The sequence below is a fragment of the Podarcis cretensis genome (assembly GCF_951804945.1).
Source record: "Podarcis cretensis genome assembly, chromosome: 2".
In the NCBI taxonomy this organism is placed as follows: domain Eukaryota; kingdom Metazoa; phylum Chordata; class Lepidosauria; order Squamata; family Lacertidae; genus Podarcis; species Podarcis cretensis.
The window spans coordinates 45,661,199-45,677,978 of record NC_137171.1 but is presented as its reverse complement, the minus strand read 5'-3'; the positions used below and the strand labels follow the sequence as shown (position 1 = coordinate 45,677,978).

The 16,780-nt window shown below is 40.5% G+C and overlaps 1 protein-coding gene across 2 annotated transcripts in view; it reads right to left on the bottom strand.

The window, feature by feature from the left end:
* The window catches only part of GABRG2 (gamma-aminobutyric acid type A receptor subunit gamma2), a 69,026-nt gene that overhangs the window by 37,776 nt on the left and 14,470 nt on the right, over positions 1 to 16,780 (bottom strand). For both annotated transcript variants that reach the window (XM_079964850.1, XM_079964851.1), the window contains exons 2-6: positions 6,601 to 6,749; positions 4,907 to 4,974; positions 3,517 to 3,737; positions 1,956 to 2,038; positions 646 to 783 (exon numbers count right to left, since the gene is read on the bottom strand). In XM_079964850.1, the coding sequence (XP_079820976.1) occupies positions 646 to 783; positions 1,956 to 2,038; positions 3,517 to 3,737; positions 4,907 to 4,974; positions 6,601 to 6,749 (659 nt within the window). The remainder of the gene's footprint in view (positions 1 to 645; positions 784 to 1,955; positions 2,039 to 3,516; positions 3,738 to 4,906; positions 4,975 to 6,600; positions 6,750 to 16,780) is intronic.

Below are 16,780 nucleotides of genomic sequence, written 5' to 3'. Positions count from 1 at the left end.
GTGCATAGGATTCTGCTGTAAGCAATTATATAGAGTTCTCTCTTGCCAGATGGTTTCCTTCCAAAATGAAGGTGGAATAATAAATGTTTAAATGTTCTCTAATATAAAACATTCTCCATTTATACAAAATTACAATGTCAAAGGGTCAGGGGGGCAATAGTTCCACCTAGCAAGTAGAAATGTTTGATCCCTATTTAATTAACATTTTGCTGCCCTTTCATGTCCCCTCACATCTGTTACCCACGTTGGCCACCTTGCCTAATGGCAGGACTGGCCCTGCAGAGCTAAGGCAGAGCCTTCCACCTAACATGCTATTTTTGTTGATTATATATATGGCAGCATCTAAGCCACAGAAGGGTAACCTTCCAGATGTTGTGGGACAACACCTCCCATCATCACTGACCACTGGCTTTCCTGGCCAGGGCTAATGGGGACTGGAGTCCAACATCTAGAGGGCCACCACTTTCCCATGCCTGATTTCATGTTTTGATCCCACACTGGTAGTCTAAAATGGCACAGCTTGTCAACAGAAATATCCCATGAAACTGATAATTTCAGCTACACAGTAAGCATAGTATTGCCCTTTCCCAACTTCAGCGTCAAGTAGGAGCAAATGTTCAATTAAAGTAGAGCAGCTTCGCCTACCTGAAGTTGTCGGCACGACTTCAGTTGTATTTCTGAGCCCAATAAATGAAAACTGATACAGCCTCCAGGATCTAGTGTCTCCTACTTCTACTGAGCTGCGCTTCCACATGTAGATGATCTCTTCCTTTGGGTAGCCATCTTCAAAACAATGAAGATCATCATTCCATCACAATTTTCATTTACGTGTTGCTTTCCTTTAGTCACATGACCATGAATGGCACTTGCCACAAATGCATTCACATCATTTTCCCTCTCACTGCCACACACACAAAACAAAGTGGTCATGATGCTTATATTCAGAAAGGGACCTTGCAGTTCCAAACAAATACAGAAAGGCATGTTTACGTTATGTCTCCTTTTGCTCCCCCAAATAATGAATTGTCACAATTATTTTGTTTCTATTTATGACAGCCTCTAAACTGCCATGAATAAATTCTGTAATGCTTCTCTGCACTTATAATGACTTAAATGTGATGGGTTGTATGTAGATCACTTAAAACGGTAAGGTCTTTGCTGATGCCCCATTTCTCCACCTACCAGCATTAAATTCCCCACTGTTGTATCCAGTATATCCTGTACATAGGAAAACACATAGGTTGCTTTCAGGCAATCTGTTTCTTGAATATTCATCCTGATTTGTTTGTGGGATGTTAAGACAACATTGCATCAAGCAAATGTTATCCTACATTTTCCGGTGCATTTTGCCGTCTCTTTTCTTACCTCCTTGTGCAAGAGTTCCAAATCAATCTTAATTTTGCAACCTGAATAAGCCAACATGTGATTTAATCCCACCTGAAAATAATGGTTGCCTGGAAGCTTATGTTTGTATTACTTTAGGGGGGGGGAGCTAATGTGGTGTAATGGACGTAATATTGACTTTTGGACCTTCTTGTGTTTAAGAAGCAGGCATGAAACACAGGACAACAGAAGTCTTGTCTGACCTGTATGTTAAAAATGCCCACGTAACATAAGGATTATTTACAATCACCCTCTCAAAATATGTAAGATGGCAACTCTGGGCTAGTTCATCAGCTACTGTATATAGTTACAAGTGATCCATGTTAAGCATCTGTCCATAAATGTGTTGTCTCCAGCACCACCACACATATTATGCAATTCTGTACACATTGATTCAGCAGCAAGCGTATTGAGTTCCATGAGACTTCCACCCAGGTAAATGTGTTTTAGACTGCAACCTTCTTTGGACTAAGTACAGTACATTTACTGAGCAATGCATTTTTAAAAAATTAGATTCCTCTTTACTTTCCAAATGAATCAATTTTTTATTTATTTTTTAGATTACTACTTACAGCTTGAAAATGCCAGTGGACAAGAATGTTCATCCATTGGAAAGTTGTGCAGCTGCAACTGACACTCAGCATCTATCGTCAATCTAAGAAGAAACATATATTAATATTAATCAATTGCTCATAGTTCTAGAAGTTCAAGGTCTACAGCAGTGAACAGGCTGAGAGAAGACACAATCCACTCTTTCTTTTAATGTATTATTGATTAGGATGTAAAGTAAAATGCTTTCTTATGTCACAGTGTTCCGTGGCAAGGTCCTGAACCCTCCCCCATTGTAGAATAAATACACTTGACACCAGAATTTAGGTTAATGGGCTGAAAAAGGCCACAATGTTATTGATTACAGAATGTGAGTGGTATTGGCTTAGGCATTGGAACCAATGACTATATCTGACTCCTGCCCCCCTGCCAGGAGTCTAGTAAGGGTTAACCACCAATAGGGGGAGCTCTCTTGATGCACATCAACTAGGAATTCCCCCAGGATCACCGATAGGGGTCATGCTATGGTCCTGGCCCCCATCTGGGCTTCAGAAAGAGGACACACATCCCGGATTCCTTTAACAGAATACCCTTGAAATAGGAGAGGTAGGTGATGAATGCCTTGTGACGCAGAGCTACCTAAGCCCCGTGTGCATGGATTGGGCTCATGATCTGCCTGTAGCATTGACTCCCTGCGAGGGGAATCAGCTTTAAGGATCGACAAGAACCTTTCCTACCCATTTCTGAGTTCTTAACAATGGAGGGAGGTTTCTAAAGCAGGCTGTGTTTTGAATGATCTTGCCCCCTTTCATAAAGCCTTCAAGAGTGGTCATACCAGCTAAACTGACTTGATTATCTCCTGGAGCCATCTTGGAAAATGTAGTTCTCAGAGCAGGCTTCAACAGAACTGTAAACTCTCTCAGTGGAAACCATTATAGTTAAACTGGTCCAAAACTATTCTCATTTGGGGTGCAAGGCCCCAGTTCAAAACTGTGCTGTGCAGGGAGCTATGTGCAGGCACTTCCACAGCCACTGCAAGCACACTCTGGGACTGAGAGATTATGGTCTCAATCCTAAAGCCCAAACTGCACGTGTGGGGGGAAGGGGGGCAGAGCTGTTCACCTGGTTCTTCCGTGCTCTATAATAGAAGTTTAGCTGCTGTTGAAGCCCCCACCCACCCGCAAATATACACTATACACATTGAAGGTACAGCCTGTTTGAGAACGACTGGTGGTAACAGGTGCAAAATCCTTCAATGGGGCATTTTGGGGGCAGAGGTGTAGTATATCTGAGCAAGGATTTGCTGGATCCTAACCCAGCCCATTTCTAGGTTGGTGAGTGTCTTAATTTGGGCCCCACTCCTATGCTTAGACTGAGAGGTAGTGACTGGCCCAAGGTCATTCACTAACCTCTAACCAAGACACCACATGAGCTCTATGGGGCATTTAGCTTTATTATTGTTTCATCTGGTCTAAAATATCCAAGGCATCGTACTTCTTTTCATTAAGTGGAGATACCATTTTCACTCATATTGGACACATGTAACAGGTATATTGGATAAAATTTAAAGAGCGGTAAGATTACCTCAGGGTATATAGTACTCTGCCATCATTCCAGATCCGGAGCATCCGATTGGGAGTTGTTATCCAATGAGCATCAGCCTTTTTTGAGTTTCGGAAGAATGTGTCAGGGATCCAGATCTTCCCCACCATGTTGCTGTTCAACCTCAGCACTTTAATGGTGCTGTTGAATCTTAGCCGTCTGTCATACCAGGTTTGAGCAAAAAAAATGTCTATTGTATATTCCTGCAATGTTGAAACACATCAAACAAAGTAAGTTTCCATGTCCATTCAGTCCTGCTTTTCAAAGCTTTCATGGCCAGTTCACAGAGAACACACACATCACATCAGTAGCCTGACCCACAATAGAACAGAGCTCCTGGTTTTAATGTGATGTTTCTGCATCGGATGTTATTGCCCCATTGACACAATTCCGATATATGCCCACTCAGATGTAAAACCCACTGAGCTCATTACAACTCCCAGGTAAGTGTTCATTAAAACTGCATTCCTAATGAACTGTTGCTTTAGCTATTTCCCCACCATTTCCCCAAATCTATGTTTTCATACAGTAAAACATACTGGTAAATCTCAATTTTGGATTGTTGTAAATGAAAACAATTTATTATTAATCAATTAAATTTGTACACCCTTCTTTATCCATAGATCTCAGAGTCGTTCACAGCATCAAATTACAATATAAAAATTTAGGTTAGTTGCTGGTGTGGTGTTTCCATCATTCTTATTTGGCCCATTCAAACTTAAATAGAGAGAGATATTGTGTATAATATCTACTAAAAAGAATATTACTGAAGGAAGATTTCAGTATGAAATGCAGAATTAAGAATTTAGTATGAACAGCTCTTACGTATTTATTTAGCAACCATAATTCTTTGGACACAAATATTCATGTTAGCTACAGAAATTAGTTGATCTTGGATGGAATTAAAGAACAGCACAATCCTGAACAAGTTTACTCAGAACTAGTAAGGTCCCCTGACTCCGAAAGGGATTATTCCCATGTAAATGTGCATAGTATTGCAGCCTTATGGCAAACCTTTGTGCAACCATTCAGAAGTTTGATTGAATCATGTGACCCAGTTTTAGATACATGTGTATAGTCTTCATCATCCAAGTATTGTGCCTTTGCTCTGTCTGATACATGGGGTAGAATACAGGGGTGTTGGTTGGTGTGTACAGCAATGTTTATTGGCATTCAGGAATAACATAATTTACAATACAAACATGGCAAAATGCAGGGCATTTTTTAAGCTGGAACTCATGTGAGTTCCAGCACCTCTCATGTGGGTGCCATTGCCATTATAAGAGAACAAGGGTGGCATTCATAGTGAGTTCCAACACCTCTTTTTCTAGAAAAATAACCCTGGTAAAATGTATTAATATATGCTACTTACCATATTGATGGCATTCACTGGGCCAATGCTATTGATATACATATCAGTATGAATTACCGTTGGCTGCACTGTAACAAAAACAGTAACAACTGCTAATATCACATCAGGTAAAACATCCAGAACATAAAGGAAAATCCTAGATACAAAATATAGTATTTAAAGAAAGAATCTGATTGTGTTCTAGAAAGAAAGAACATAAAAGGACTTGGGTATGTGATATTTTCCATATCAATAAATGCAGGATGAATAAAATTGCATTCTTACTTGATGACCGTAGTGAAGAAGGGAGTGGATTTCGACCCCATTTATACTACTGTGTTATTAATGTGATTGTAATCAAATCAGTATTTTTGCAAGGGGTGGGGATAGTTATAACGCTTATTTCCTTTTTTGATAGGAAACTGTATTGTATTTCTGAAGTTTCTTAATGATACATCACATCAGACATTTCACATTGTACGAATGAACACAAAATGACTAATTTAGCCAGAAGAGGGTTCTGCAGATACAGAAAAAGTCCAAGAAACAAAACAGCAGCAGCAGCTACAACAGTAACATCAACATCATGAAAAAGAAATCAACATCAACTATAACAATAATAATGCTTGGAGGATTGCAATGCATAAATCAAACTGTGATCAGCATAGCTGCTTTCGAATTATATTTTCTCTCCTCCTTATGAGCCATCATAATGCAGTCATAGATAAAACCCCCATGGAAGAAGTACTCATTATCTTTCATTTTTATGCCTATCAATTTTGCTGCCTCAGCCCTTGTCCATCCTGGCCCAGCCCCACTCTGAGTTTCCCAGTTCCTCCAAATCTGAATATCATTGGATGGGTTGGTGGTTGCAACCCCAGGCCACTCATTGACCACTTTATGACTTCTTTTGATGCCTGTTATTTGGACTGGATTAAAATAGTACCTAGTTATCCGTTATCATGCTCTTGCTGGCATTTCCACTGATGATTTCTTTGGAACAACATGACTTGTTATGACCACACTAGCTCTCCAGGACTTGTATCTGACATGATTGTATTAGTTTACTGACAATCCCTGAAAGCTTGTCTACTAAAGTACAAATAATTTCATTAATGCACATTGATTAAGGATAAAAAAAAACTACCTTTGCCATATTCTCTTCTATCCATGCCACTATATATTACTGTAGCTTAATACCTTTTGTGATCATGCTGTTAAATGACTTAAAATATTTACTGACCATGTTAATCTTTCACACACAACGACAGCATGACCCTATGCCTTGAACCACTTAATTAATCTTAATTGAAATTGTTCAATGAATGTTATAGTAGAGTGGTGCAATACAAATTCTGAAACAGTCTTTGCCATTGACTTCAGGCACCACTTCGCTCATAGATTCCTGAACATTCCGTCAAATTAATTTGAACAGCAATATGTTTATAATGAGATGCCATTTCTATTCTTTAAATAACTATGAGCTTTGACCTGTGTGTCTGTGTGTGGTGGGTGGGTGGGTGGGTGTAATACCAGTTAGAGGTCTAAACACTTGTTTCAGAAAGCTTTGGTTACAGATTCTTTAATGGAAACACTAATTGTCAGCAGCTAAGTATATTATATTTTCTTTATTGTCATTTCCACTTTGTTAAGTGATCACCATCACTTCCCCTTCCAACTCACTGCTATTAACAAATGAAGGAAAATACCCTCACCTCCTATATCTGGCCTTAGTTTGTTATCATATCCCTCCAGCAGGCCATTTAAAATAAGGGTAACATCACTTTCATGAACTTTGGGAGTCAAAACCCAGGTTTTGTTGGTTGTATAATCTTCATAATCGTCATCACTCTTTTGGCTAGAACTGTTTGAAAAAGAAAGGGAAGAAAGCACTGGAGTCATATAACAGCTGAACACAGCAATTACATTCATAGACAGCTCTATTAGAAACCATCAAGACTAGATTTAGGCCCCTTTTAAATAATGACAGTTCTGCACAAAACACTGAAATGGCTTTACAGAAAGAAATGAAAGAGGGAACACCATTTACAGACTGATGTTTACAGCTCAATTTACTGAGAATGCCAAGATAGCTGAGTAGACATTTTCTCTCTTCTAACTTAATGCATCTTTCAAAGGTATCCATTACTTCTATTTGTTCAGATTTAAAGAAAAAAAAGTTTTTAAAGGCAGTGTATCACCTAAACATTAGTGTGCATGAACAGAAAGATGTATGGCACAGTCTTTGTCTTAGAATTATCTTATTATAAGTTGTATTTACACCCAAATCATGTCAACCTTAGCTTGTTGTACTATTCTACATTAAGCCTGCTGGGAAGTTCAGTATTAAGTATGATTATTTGCCCAAAGTGGAACATAGGAAGCAGCCATACACCAAGTCAGACCATTGGTCCAGCTCAGGGATCAGCAAACTTTTTCAGCAGGGGGCCGGTCCACTGTCCCTCGGACCTTGTGGGGGGGGGGAGACTATATTTGGGGGAAAAAATAATGAACAAATTCCTATGCCCCACAAATAACCCAGAGATGCATTTTAAATAAAAGCACACATTCTACTCATGTAAAAACATCAGGCAGGCCCCACAAATAACCCAGAGATGCATATTAAATAAAAGGACACATTCTACTTATGTAAAAACACGCTGACTGTCCGCAGGCCGGATTTAGAAGGTGATTGGACCAGATCCGGCCCCCGGGCCTTAGTATGCCTATCCATGGTCCAGCTATTCCTTGACTGGTAGCAGATCTCTGGGGCTTGATCACGAGTCTTTTCCAGCCCTGCCTAGATATATTAGGGATTGAACCTGATACCTTTTAAGTGTAACATGTATGCTTCACCACTGAGCTATGGCCCTTCCCTAGCCTCCTTTACGATGCTCATTCATCTTCACAATGGCCAATAATATTAACTTTTGACAGATGGAGAACCGAAAGAGATATAGTAATTTGTCTCTGAGTGGAAGACTAATTCCTCTACATTTCTTAATATATTATTTTACCAATGACTTCTCACTTTCTCTACTTGTAGTTAAGGTTACCACTTCCAAATCACAAAAACAGAGTGCAAAAAGAGGACACATTTGTGTGAAATATATGCAGATCCCCACTTGAAAATCAGAAGGCAAGTCACCAAATATGGGCTTTATCTGGAAGCAATTGGCCTGTAGTAATGCTATCTTTAAAAAAAACCCAAACCCTAAATCATTACAAAATGTACATTTCTGGGTGGTGTGTGAAAAACTAAAAAGGATGTCCTTTTTCTTTTATTTTTCAGGATTCTGTATTGATGCAGCCAGAAGCGTACAGAATGTAGGGCAAAGTGCTGCTATAAATCTGTTTTTGCTGGGGCAGCGGAAACAGCATTTGTACAGCCACCATTTAAGAAGCACCATAGGCTTGGCAATGGGAAGCTCCATTAAGCTACGCCTGATTTGCGGTTGAAGCTCACTCTTCAGATAAAGTTATTATGATTTTTTATTTTATTTTTTAATGCATGGGTCTTCACTTATAGCCCTTTGGGTGTCGTATGAAGGTTTGCCTATGATGATAGTGCTGGAAACCTGCTTCCCAGCCCTATAAAATTGGTATCTTCAGATGTTAGGCTGGCTACTAGATAGAGGAAGTCCTCTGTCTGAAGAAGTATACTGAACAGCTGCCCACTTGCCAAGCCTGGTTTGAATATCAAGAACTCTAAGGAGGAAGAGCACAGAGCAGAGGTCTTGAAACTGCCAATCAACAGTTAGTACATGAACAGCAGACTGCTCACCTGGACACAGTCTCCCCTACTATGGTGAAATGGATTTTATTTCTATTTACATTAAACAAGTCATGTCTACAACTGAATCTAGATACATATCCAAATTTTCTTCAAAATCGTCCCTCTTTGGGGATGGTGGATTTCCACTTTTTGGGTGATAGATATGAGGGCCACCCTGCCAGAAGTGGGGCAAGGGATTAAGGCCAAATTCATAAGATAATTGAAGAGTGTAGAAGCTGCTTCCTTGGAGTTTGGCTCTATCTGTGCCATTCCAATAACGTCCGTAAGCAGCAACTTACATAAATGACAAGACAAATCTGATCAGAACAAAGTGACCAGCAATGTATGAAGTTTCTGTTGACTTCCAATATTCTCTCTTCCATATTTATTCGTGGGTGGAGTTGAAACCCAAATCAGTCTGGGTCAGCAAATGAATGGAAAAAGGCAGAAATGCTGCTGGTCTCTTTCCCCATGTGTCATTTTCCAAAATCACCCTCTCCCTTGTTGCTTTTTCTCACATCATAGAATCATGGAAGGGAACCCAAGGTTTATCTTACTCCATCACCTTCAATCTTTTGCCTAACATGGGGCTCAAACCTACGACCCTGAGATTAAGAGTCTTATTCTGTACTGACTGAGCTGTTGTATGAGTCATCATCACCTATTTATACCTTGGGTTACAGACGCTTCAGGTTACAGACTCCGCTAACCCAGAAATAGTACCTCGGGTTAAGAACTTTGCTTCAGGATGAGAACAGAAATCGTGCGGCGGCGGGAGGCGCCATTAGCTAAAGTGGTATCTCAGGTTAAGAACAGTTTCAGGTTAAGAACTGACCTCCAGAACGAATTAAGTTCTTAACCTGAGGTACCACTGTATGCTGCTTTCTCCTCAGAAGCACGTGCCCAAAGTGGCTCACAAGGTATAAGAGGAACAAGAAGCATCACCATTCGAAACACATTAAAAACAATTAGGGATAAACTATACAGTCAAAACAATCAATCTATGCAGCATTGTACACAAATACCAAATAAGCTAAGCTAATTTAACAGCTGAAATGAAACACTGTTGTATAAAACAATATTAATAAGCAAACATAACTAAAATAACTGAAACTAAGCTGAAGAAGTGGGGAAGTGGCAGAAAGATACGGTGACCCTGTATCTTTTCTCCCACAGGTGAAAATGCAGCTTGGGGATGAGGGTGATTTTGAGCTGGAATAAGTTATTAGAGGGGAACATTTTAAAGCAACATCTTCCCTTCTGCCTTTCTTCCATTTAGAAATAGGCTGTCCCAAACTGCTTTGTGGAAAGGGGAAAAAACATGCAAGGAAAACATACTGGGACTCTAAATAGCATGTAGTTGATGCCTAAAGCAAGGCCACCATCAGTCATTTTCATGAGGAGTCCAAAGGAATCTCTGCACAGAGAGATATTAAAAAGAGGGGGATGTCCAGTGATGTCACATTACTAGCGCAGAAGCCATTCCAATAACAGAAGCCTTATGTTGAATCTTTCTTGTGCCCTGCTTAAATCTAGTGGGTCACTTGCACCAGTAGAATATAGTTCACAACAGCTAGTGCAACCATTACCATTATTTCTATACTGAGTGACAGTTATACTAGTACTTCAATGTTCACTACCGCTTCAAAAACTGCAAATCAAATGCCACACTAATATTGTGTTGGCTATTTCTCAGAGTGCCTCTGTACGACCCTCCATTCTGCACAGCAACAAATCCCAAGAATCTCGCACTAAAACTGTGTATCTTTAAAAATTGGTTAGCAAGCAACGTATGCTAAGCTCCGTCTTCGAGATATCCCTTGGTTGCCACTTTGTCATTAACTGCCATGTTCCCCCAGCACCATTGCTTATGTCCTTTGCAGCCAAAGCACAGCTTGTAATGAGCCCTCCTTGTTTTATTGAGTCTCAAAAATGAGGATTTTTAATTGCCATTGTGTTACACAGCATTCCTCTATGTACAGAAAAACAGGGCATGGACAATTAAACTGGTGATGTAAGCAGGTTTATGAAGCTGCCTGCAATTCTAACAAACTAATTGCATTTCAGGGAGACAAATCTCACACAGTCTCTGAAGCTCGAGCCCACATATCATTTGAACGTGGTTCGGCAGAATGCTATATTTGCGCTACAGAGAAAATGTACAGGAAATCACTTCAGTTTGTCAGCCTCCTTACATTTCCCCAGAAATTATTTATTAGCCTCCTTTCTGCAAAAACAGCCCAAGGCAATGTAGGGTCTCAAACCAAGGTTACCACAGAAATAAAACATTAATAGAAAGTATACACAGGTGTCTCCAACAATGTACACTAGTGCTTGTTCCCGTCAGCCCCTGGAGTGGATTTTTTTCCTATACAATTTGCAATCGAATCTGGAAATAACACCCTGCTCTCATGCTTAGGAATTAAAAGCCCTATTCAGGCTTTATACCTGCACCACAAGAAGGAACCATGCATACCAGCCCTGTTCCCCACATTGCAATCCTCATGGAGGGTGATGAGAATGGTGACAGGGGAGAGCATTAGTTTGTCCCTTTCACAGGCTTACTTAACACTGGATATAATGCTGCCTTTGCTGGCTGTGGCTGGTGAGAGGTGTCATCCAAAACATCTGGAAGATACCAGGTTGGCAAGGGCCAAATGTGTAACTGGAAATGTGTAAACCTTGCTTGGAATGCTCTTCTGCTGTGGTCATGCTAGCTCTGTCAATTGTCCCTACAGCCTGTGTGCATACAAATGAACTGAATATTCCGGCTTGTATAACCAACAAGCACCAAAGGCAGGCATCCCCAAACTCAGCCCTCCAAGTTGTTTTGGGACTACAGCTCCCATCATCCCTAGCTAACAGGACCAGTGGTCAGAGATGATGGGAGTTGTAGACCCAAAACATCTGGAGGGCCAAGTCTGGGGATGCCTGACCAAAGGTATAGCACAGATGCTTCTCACATCCAAAGCAAGCATTGTAACAGCACTTTAACAAATGGTGAAAGTATTTAAAGAACCCACCTCCTAATGGGAGATTCCCTTCTGGTATTCTGGGAAGCCCAAATTCAAACATAAACTAAACCAGGTGGGGGTGGCCTGGGAAGAGTGATTGAAGAAAGCAAGTTCACTGTCATCCATGTATAGGGCAATAAATTACAGAAGGAAGAAGCTATGCATTCCTTTGGGTATGTCAACCCAAAAGCTAGCAATTATATTTTATAAACAGATGTGTAAATAAGAGATGAGCAATCGTCCAGTATTTAGAGAATGTATTATACTTCCATGTGCAAGTGCAGGGCATTATCTGGGCAAAAGTCTCATTTATGTCAATAAGAGTTATGTGACTACAGCCCACACATATCCTTAAGACTCTTTAAGTTCATATTATTAGTAACAGGCTGTTCTGCCTTCAGAATGTTTTTTTCTAAGTTATGAAACAAATCTAACGAAACCCACAGTCAGAATTATAGTGGACAGACTATGGATCTTATGAGAATGCCACACAACCTCAGATAGACAAGGAATGGAAAGCATAAGAGCTTTAAACTATGCAAGTACAATTGCCCACTGTTTCATTGATTACTATATCAGTTGGCCCATAGTCACATTTTTTCCTCCAGTTATACATGTTTAAACCCATTGATTTCAATGAGGGAAACTATGCATTGAACAGTGGATGCATTAGTGAAGCCTAACATTCTTCTCTGCTTAGCAGCACAGAGATTTGTGTGCTGATCATCCTGTCCTCACTGGACCTAAAGGAAGGGAGACTTTTCTAACCTAAAGCCCTAGGCAATTCCTACTTAGAATATTATCAGCACCAGTCATCCTCATCCTCATCACCACATCATCATCAAAAGCAACAACATCACCAGTCCAATAAGCACCTCCTTTACTAAAGCTTCATGCTTTAGCAAAAGCCTCAATGCAACAATGTCTAATCTTTTTTTAGAAGGAAGCTGGCATCCTTCTGTCTCGATAGACAATGGAAGGTGTCTCTTTTTTAAGAAGGCATGCAGTGCCACATGAATGTTAACATATGGCTTATAGTAAATTGTATGTATCTGTTTAATTTAGAGCTGACACCATTAAAGTTGCAGCTACAACTTGTACTCTTTGCTTAAGAGAACAGAATGTGCATGGGTGGAGCCCTTCTCCGCCTCCACTTGCAAGGTTCAGCTGACACTAAAAAGGGAATGAATGGCACGTTAAGTGGCTTTGTGCCATCTGACTGAGAAATGTGCTTTACTAGGCAAGAGCTGACATGGGTGCTATTACATTACCATAACATAATACAGTGGTACCTCGGGTTACAAACACTTTGGGTTACAGACTCTGCTAACCCAGAAATAGTACCTCAGGTTAAGAACTTTACCTCAGGATGAGAACAGAAATCACATGGCAGCGGTGCAGCAGCAGCAGGAGGCCTGATTAGCTAAAGTGGTACCTCAGGTTAAGAACAGTTTCAGGTTAAGAACGGACCTCCAGAACGAATTAAGTTCTTCACCCGAGGTACCAATGTACAGTAGTTGCTTGACTTTCAGCTAGAATTAGCAATGTATAAAAACTGACCAGGAAAAATGTCAATTAAGGTGGAATCATGGCTGGACATTTGGGCAGGATAAGTCAACACCCATTTTCTTTGCAGTGATGCAGACTTAGGTTCTCAGAAATGTTTGCAATGCTCTTTATCCTGACTGATAAAGAATTATATTAATAGTTTGTTAAATCTTGATGAAAGGTACAATTCTAAAGAAAAATAAAATGGAACTTGTTCACACATAAAGCTTACTGATCGGCTTGCTTTTATTTTGCTGGACTGCGTCAAACAGAATTTCAATTTGTTTACTCAAGGCACAGCAGGAGACCTAATCCAATTTTTATTTGAACTTTTCCTCTAAAGGTCCCTATCAGCTACATGTTCCCTTCACCTCTACTGCCTCTGCATATTATTTCGCTACCGCCTGTGCAATTTTGTGTCTCCTCTTCTTTGCTATGCAGAGTTTGTGTACTCCCAGCCTCTTCTAGTTCTGATCCTGCATTAAATAAGAGTTTAGCTCCACAAATAGAGGAATTGTTACACAGTTTAATCAGATATTTTCTCCTCCTTTTTGTTTCTCTCAATATTTATTTAATTGAAGCAAATAACAGTTCCATGCTTCGTTAGTTCTCAGAAAAAGGTTAGAAAAATATAGTCATCTAGTCCAATCCTTTCCAGTTCTAAATGCAGGACAGCCTCATATCTCATTAGATATGAAAGGTTGACAGAATTGTAAAATGCAGGATAAATATCAATTATTTGATATAATCTACTGAAACATCAAGGGACGTGGGTGGTGTTGTGGTCTAAACCATGGCTTGCCGATCAGAAGGTGGCGGTTTGAATCCCCACGACGGGGTGAGCTCCCGTTGCTTGGTCCCTGCTCCTGCCAACCTAGCAGTTCAAAAGCACATCAAAGCGCAAGTAGATAAATAGGTACCGCTCCAGTGGGAAGGTAAATGGCGTTTCTGTGTTCTGCTCTGGTTTCGCCAGAAGCAGCTTAGTCATGCTGGCTACATGACCCAGAAAAACTGTCTGCAAACAAACGTCAGCTCCCTCTGCCAGTAAAACGAGATGAGTGCCGCAAGCCCAGAGTTGTTCACGACTGGACTTAACTGTCAGGGGTCCTTTACCTTTTTTTACTGAACCATCAACAATAGCCCTGGGAGACCAAGGCCACAATCCAACAAAGTAGTAGGTCTGGTTAATAAAACTCTTCTCTTTACTATGATTTTTTTATATTCCTCATTGGGAGGGAAACCCTTTTACAACCTTCAAAAATGTTGTTATGGGTAGTTTACCCCAAACTACATTCCAATGTTAGAAGAAGGGCATTTTTAAAAAAACTATTTTTTTGTTTATCTGGGTCAGATGGGGGGTTGGGGGGGACTCTAGTAACATGAGTGAGACAAAAAACAAACAAAACATTCTGGTGGTAAAACAAAATCTATAGATTTCTTGGGGTATTTTTTGCCCCAGTCCTTGGCACTGATTCTACAGCACTACATGCATCCCATCATGTTACCATGCAAACAGCCTGTGTACAACAGTCAGTTGATTTTCTTGAGACATACTTAGAGTTTTTGTGTACAGAAATAAACCTGTAAATTGTAAGTAACTGAAACTTGGGGGCATTTTTAACCATTGTGACGTGGCAATGCCCTAGAAGGACTATGTTACAGGTCTACCTCTATGTAAATTCTGCAGTGAAAAGTGTACTGGGGATGTAATTTAAGTCCTGAAGGTTGGGGTTAGTGTTCAGAACAGGAAACAGTGATCCTGCATCACACCCACCATCTGGCATGGGCAAGTTGGGAAAAACCATGGGCTGCTGATTCCTTTCCATCAGTAAATGAGGGCTCATGCAAGACGCCTTTGCAAACCTTCACTCAAGGCCAAGAAAGGGCATGTGCTTTTTAGTTCTGCTGGTACCCAGGGAATTATCTGCTGAAGCTTGGCAGATGAAGTGTCTTCTACCACAACACTTCCAGGGAAGGGAGCAAGAATGTCTCGGCATGTCCACAGCAGATCCTGCTTTGAGTGGTGTGACAAGACTGGCCCTACAGAGTGAGGAGCCCAGCTCAGGAAGCCACTTTAGGGTGTCACCAAGAGCAAAAAACTGTTAGATGTATCATTGTTATATTTTTACTCTCAGGGATAGGTGCTTGTGGGATTTTCTGTCTCAGGTGCCAAAATAACTTGGCCAGCTTTGACTAAGAGTGGGGAGTACCATTTGTTGTTCTACTTTGGGCAGAAAAATAGAGTGGATGTGTCTGGTCCAAGGTCCAGTTTAAAGATATAGAACCATAAGAAAAGAAAGCATGAGGAGACTTGAAGTTGCCCAATAACAGTTTGCAGCACTTGGCCAACACAGGTCACCTGGTAACTATGGTGAGATGCATTTTTACTTAATTCTGCATCTATACATATAAATTAGGGACGCGGGTGGCACTGTGGGTTAAACCACTGAGCTTAGGGCTTGCCAATCAAAAGGTCACGGTTTGAATCCCCGCAATGGGGTGAGCTCCCATTGCTCGGTCCCTGCTCCTGCCAACCTAGCAGTTCGAAAGCACGTCAAGTGCAAGTAGATAAATAGGTACCGCTCTGGAGGGAAGGTAAACAGGGTTTCTGTGCTCTGCTCTTGTTTGCCAGAAGTGGCTTAGTCATGCTGGCCACATGACCCGGAAGCTGTACGCCGGCTCCCTTGGCCAATAAAGCGAGATGAGCGCCGCAACCCCAGAGTCGGCCACGACTGGACCTAATGGTCAGGGGTCCCTTTACCTTTACATATAAATTAGTCATTTATTTTTTGATGCTGCACCTCTTTTCTGGTTATGTATAAGTAGCCACCCTACAGAAGAATGTATTGATGCCTAAAAGCACTGTATAAGCCACTGGTGAGGAAAAAGTAAGGAAAAAATGTATGCATTCTGAGAGGTAAGAGCAATTAATCTGTTGCTCTATTGATTGTTAGAGGACAACTACAAAAGCTAGCAGAGCAAATTTGTACACCATACGTAGCAGGGAGTAAGCATTACATACATACTGCAAGTACTAGACTGTGATTTATGTTTCGTACAATATGGTGGGGAAACATACACTCAGTTTACAAACTCCAATATAAGCTAGAGGCAGTTTCATTATGTAGCAAAATAAAATTGCAAGAAGATGCTTGAACCAACAGTGAAAACAACCGCCGCCACACACCAGTTAATCTAGATATTGTATTTTTGCAACATACATTCATGCAAGAGAGATGCAATGGTAGCATGCAATCTAAAATTCAGGCTATGAACATTGGATTTTTTTAAAAAAGCAGTGCATAAATCTCCATCACATGCAGGATACTAAAAGATGACCTTAGAGCCAGTCTAAGATAACAACAGCAACAACAACAAACTTTATTACGGTCGCAGGCCAGCATAAGATACAAACATGTGAATAAAAGAGGAGAAGGATAAAAGCAAATAGTTAAAAGTGGTTATAGCTCACATAAACTTAATGCAGATAGAGACAAAGGACAAGTGGTTAAAAGAGACTACAGTCATACCTTGGTTCTGAAATGCCTTGTGACTCGA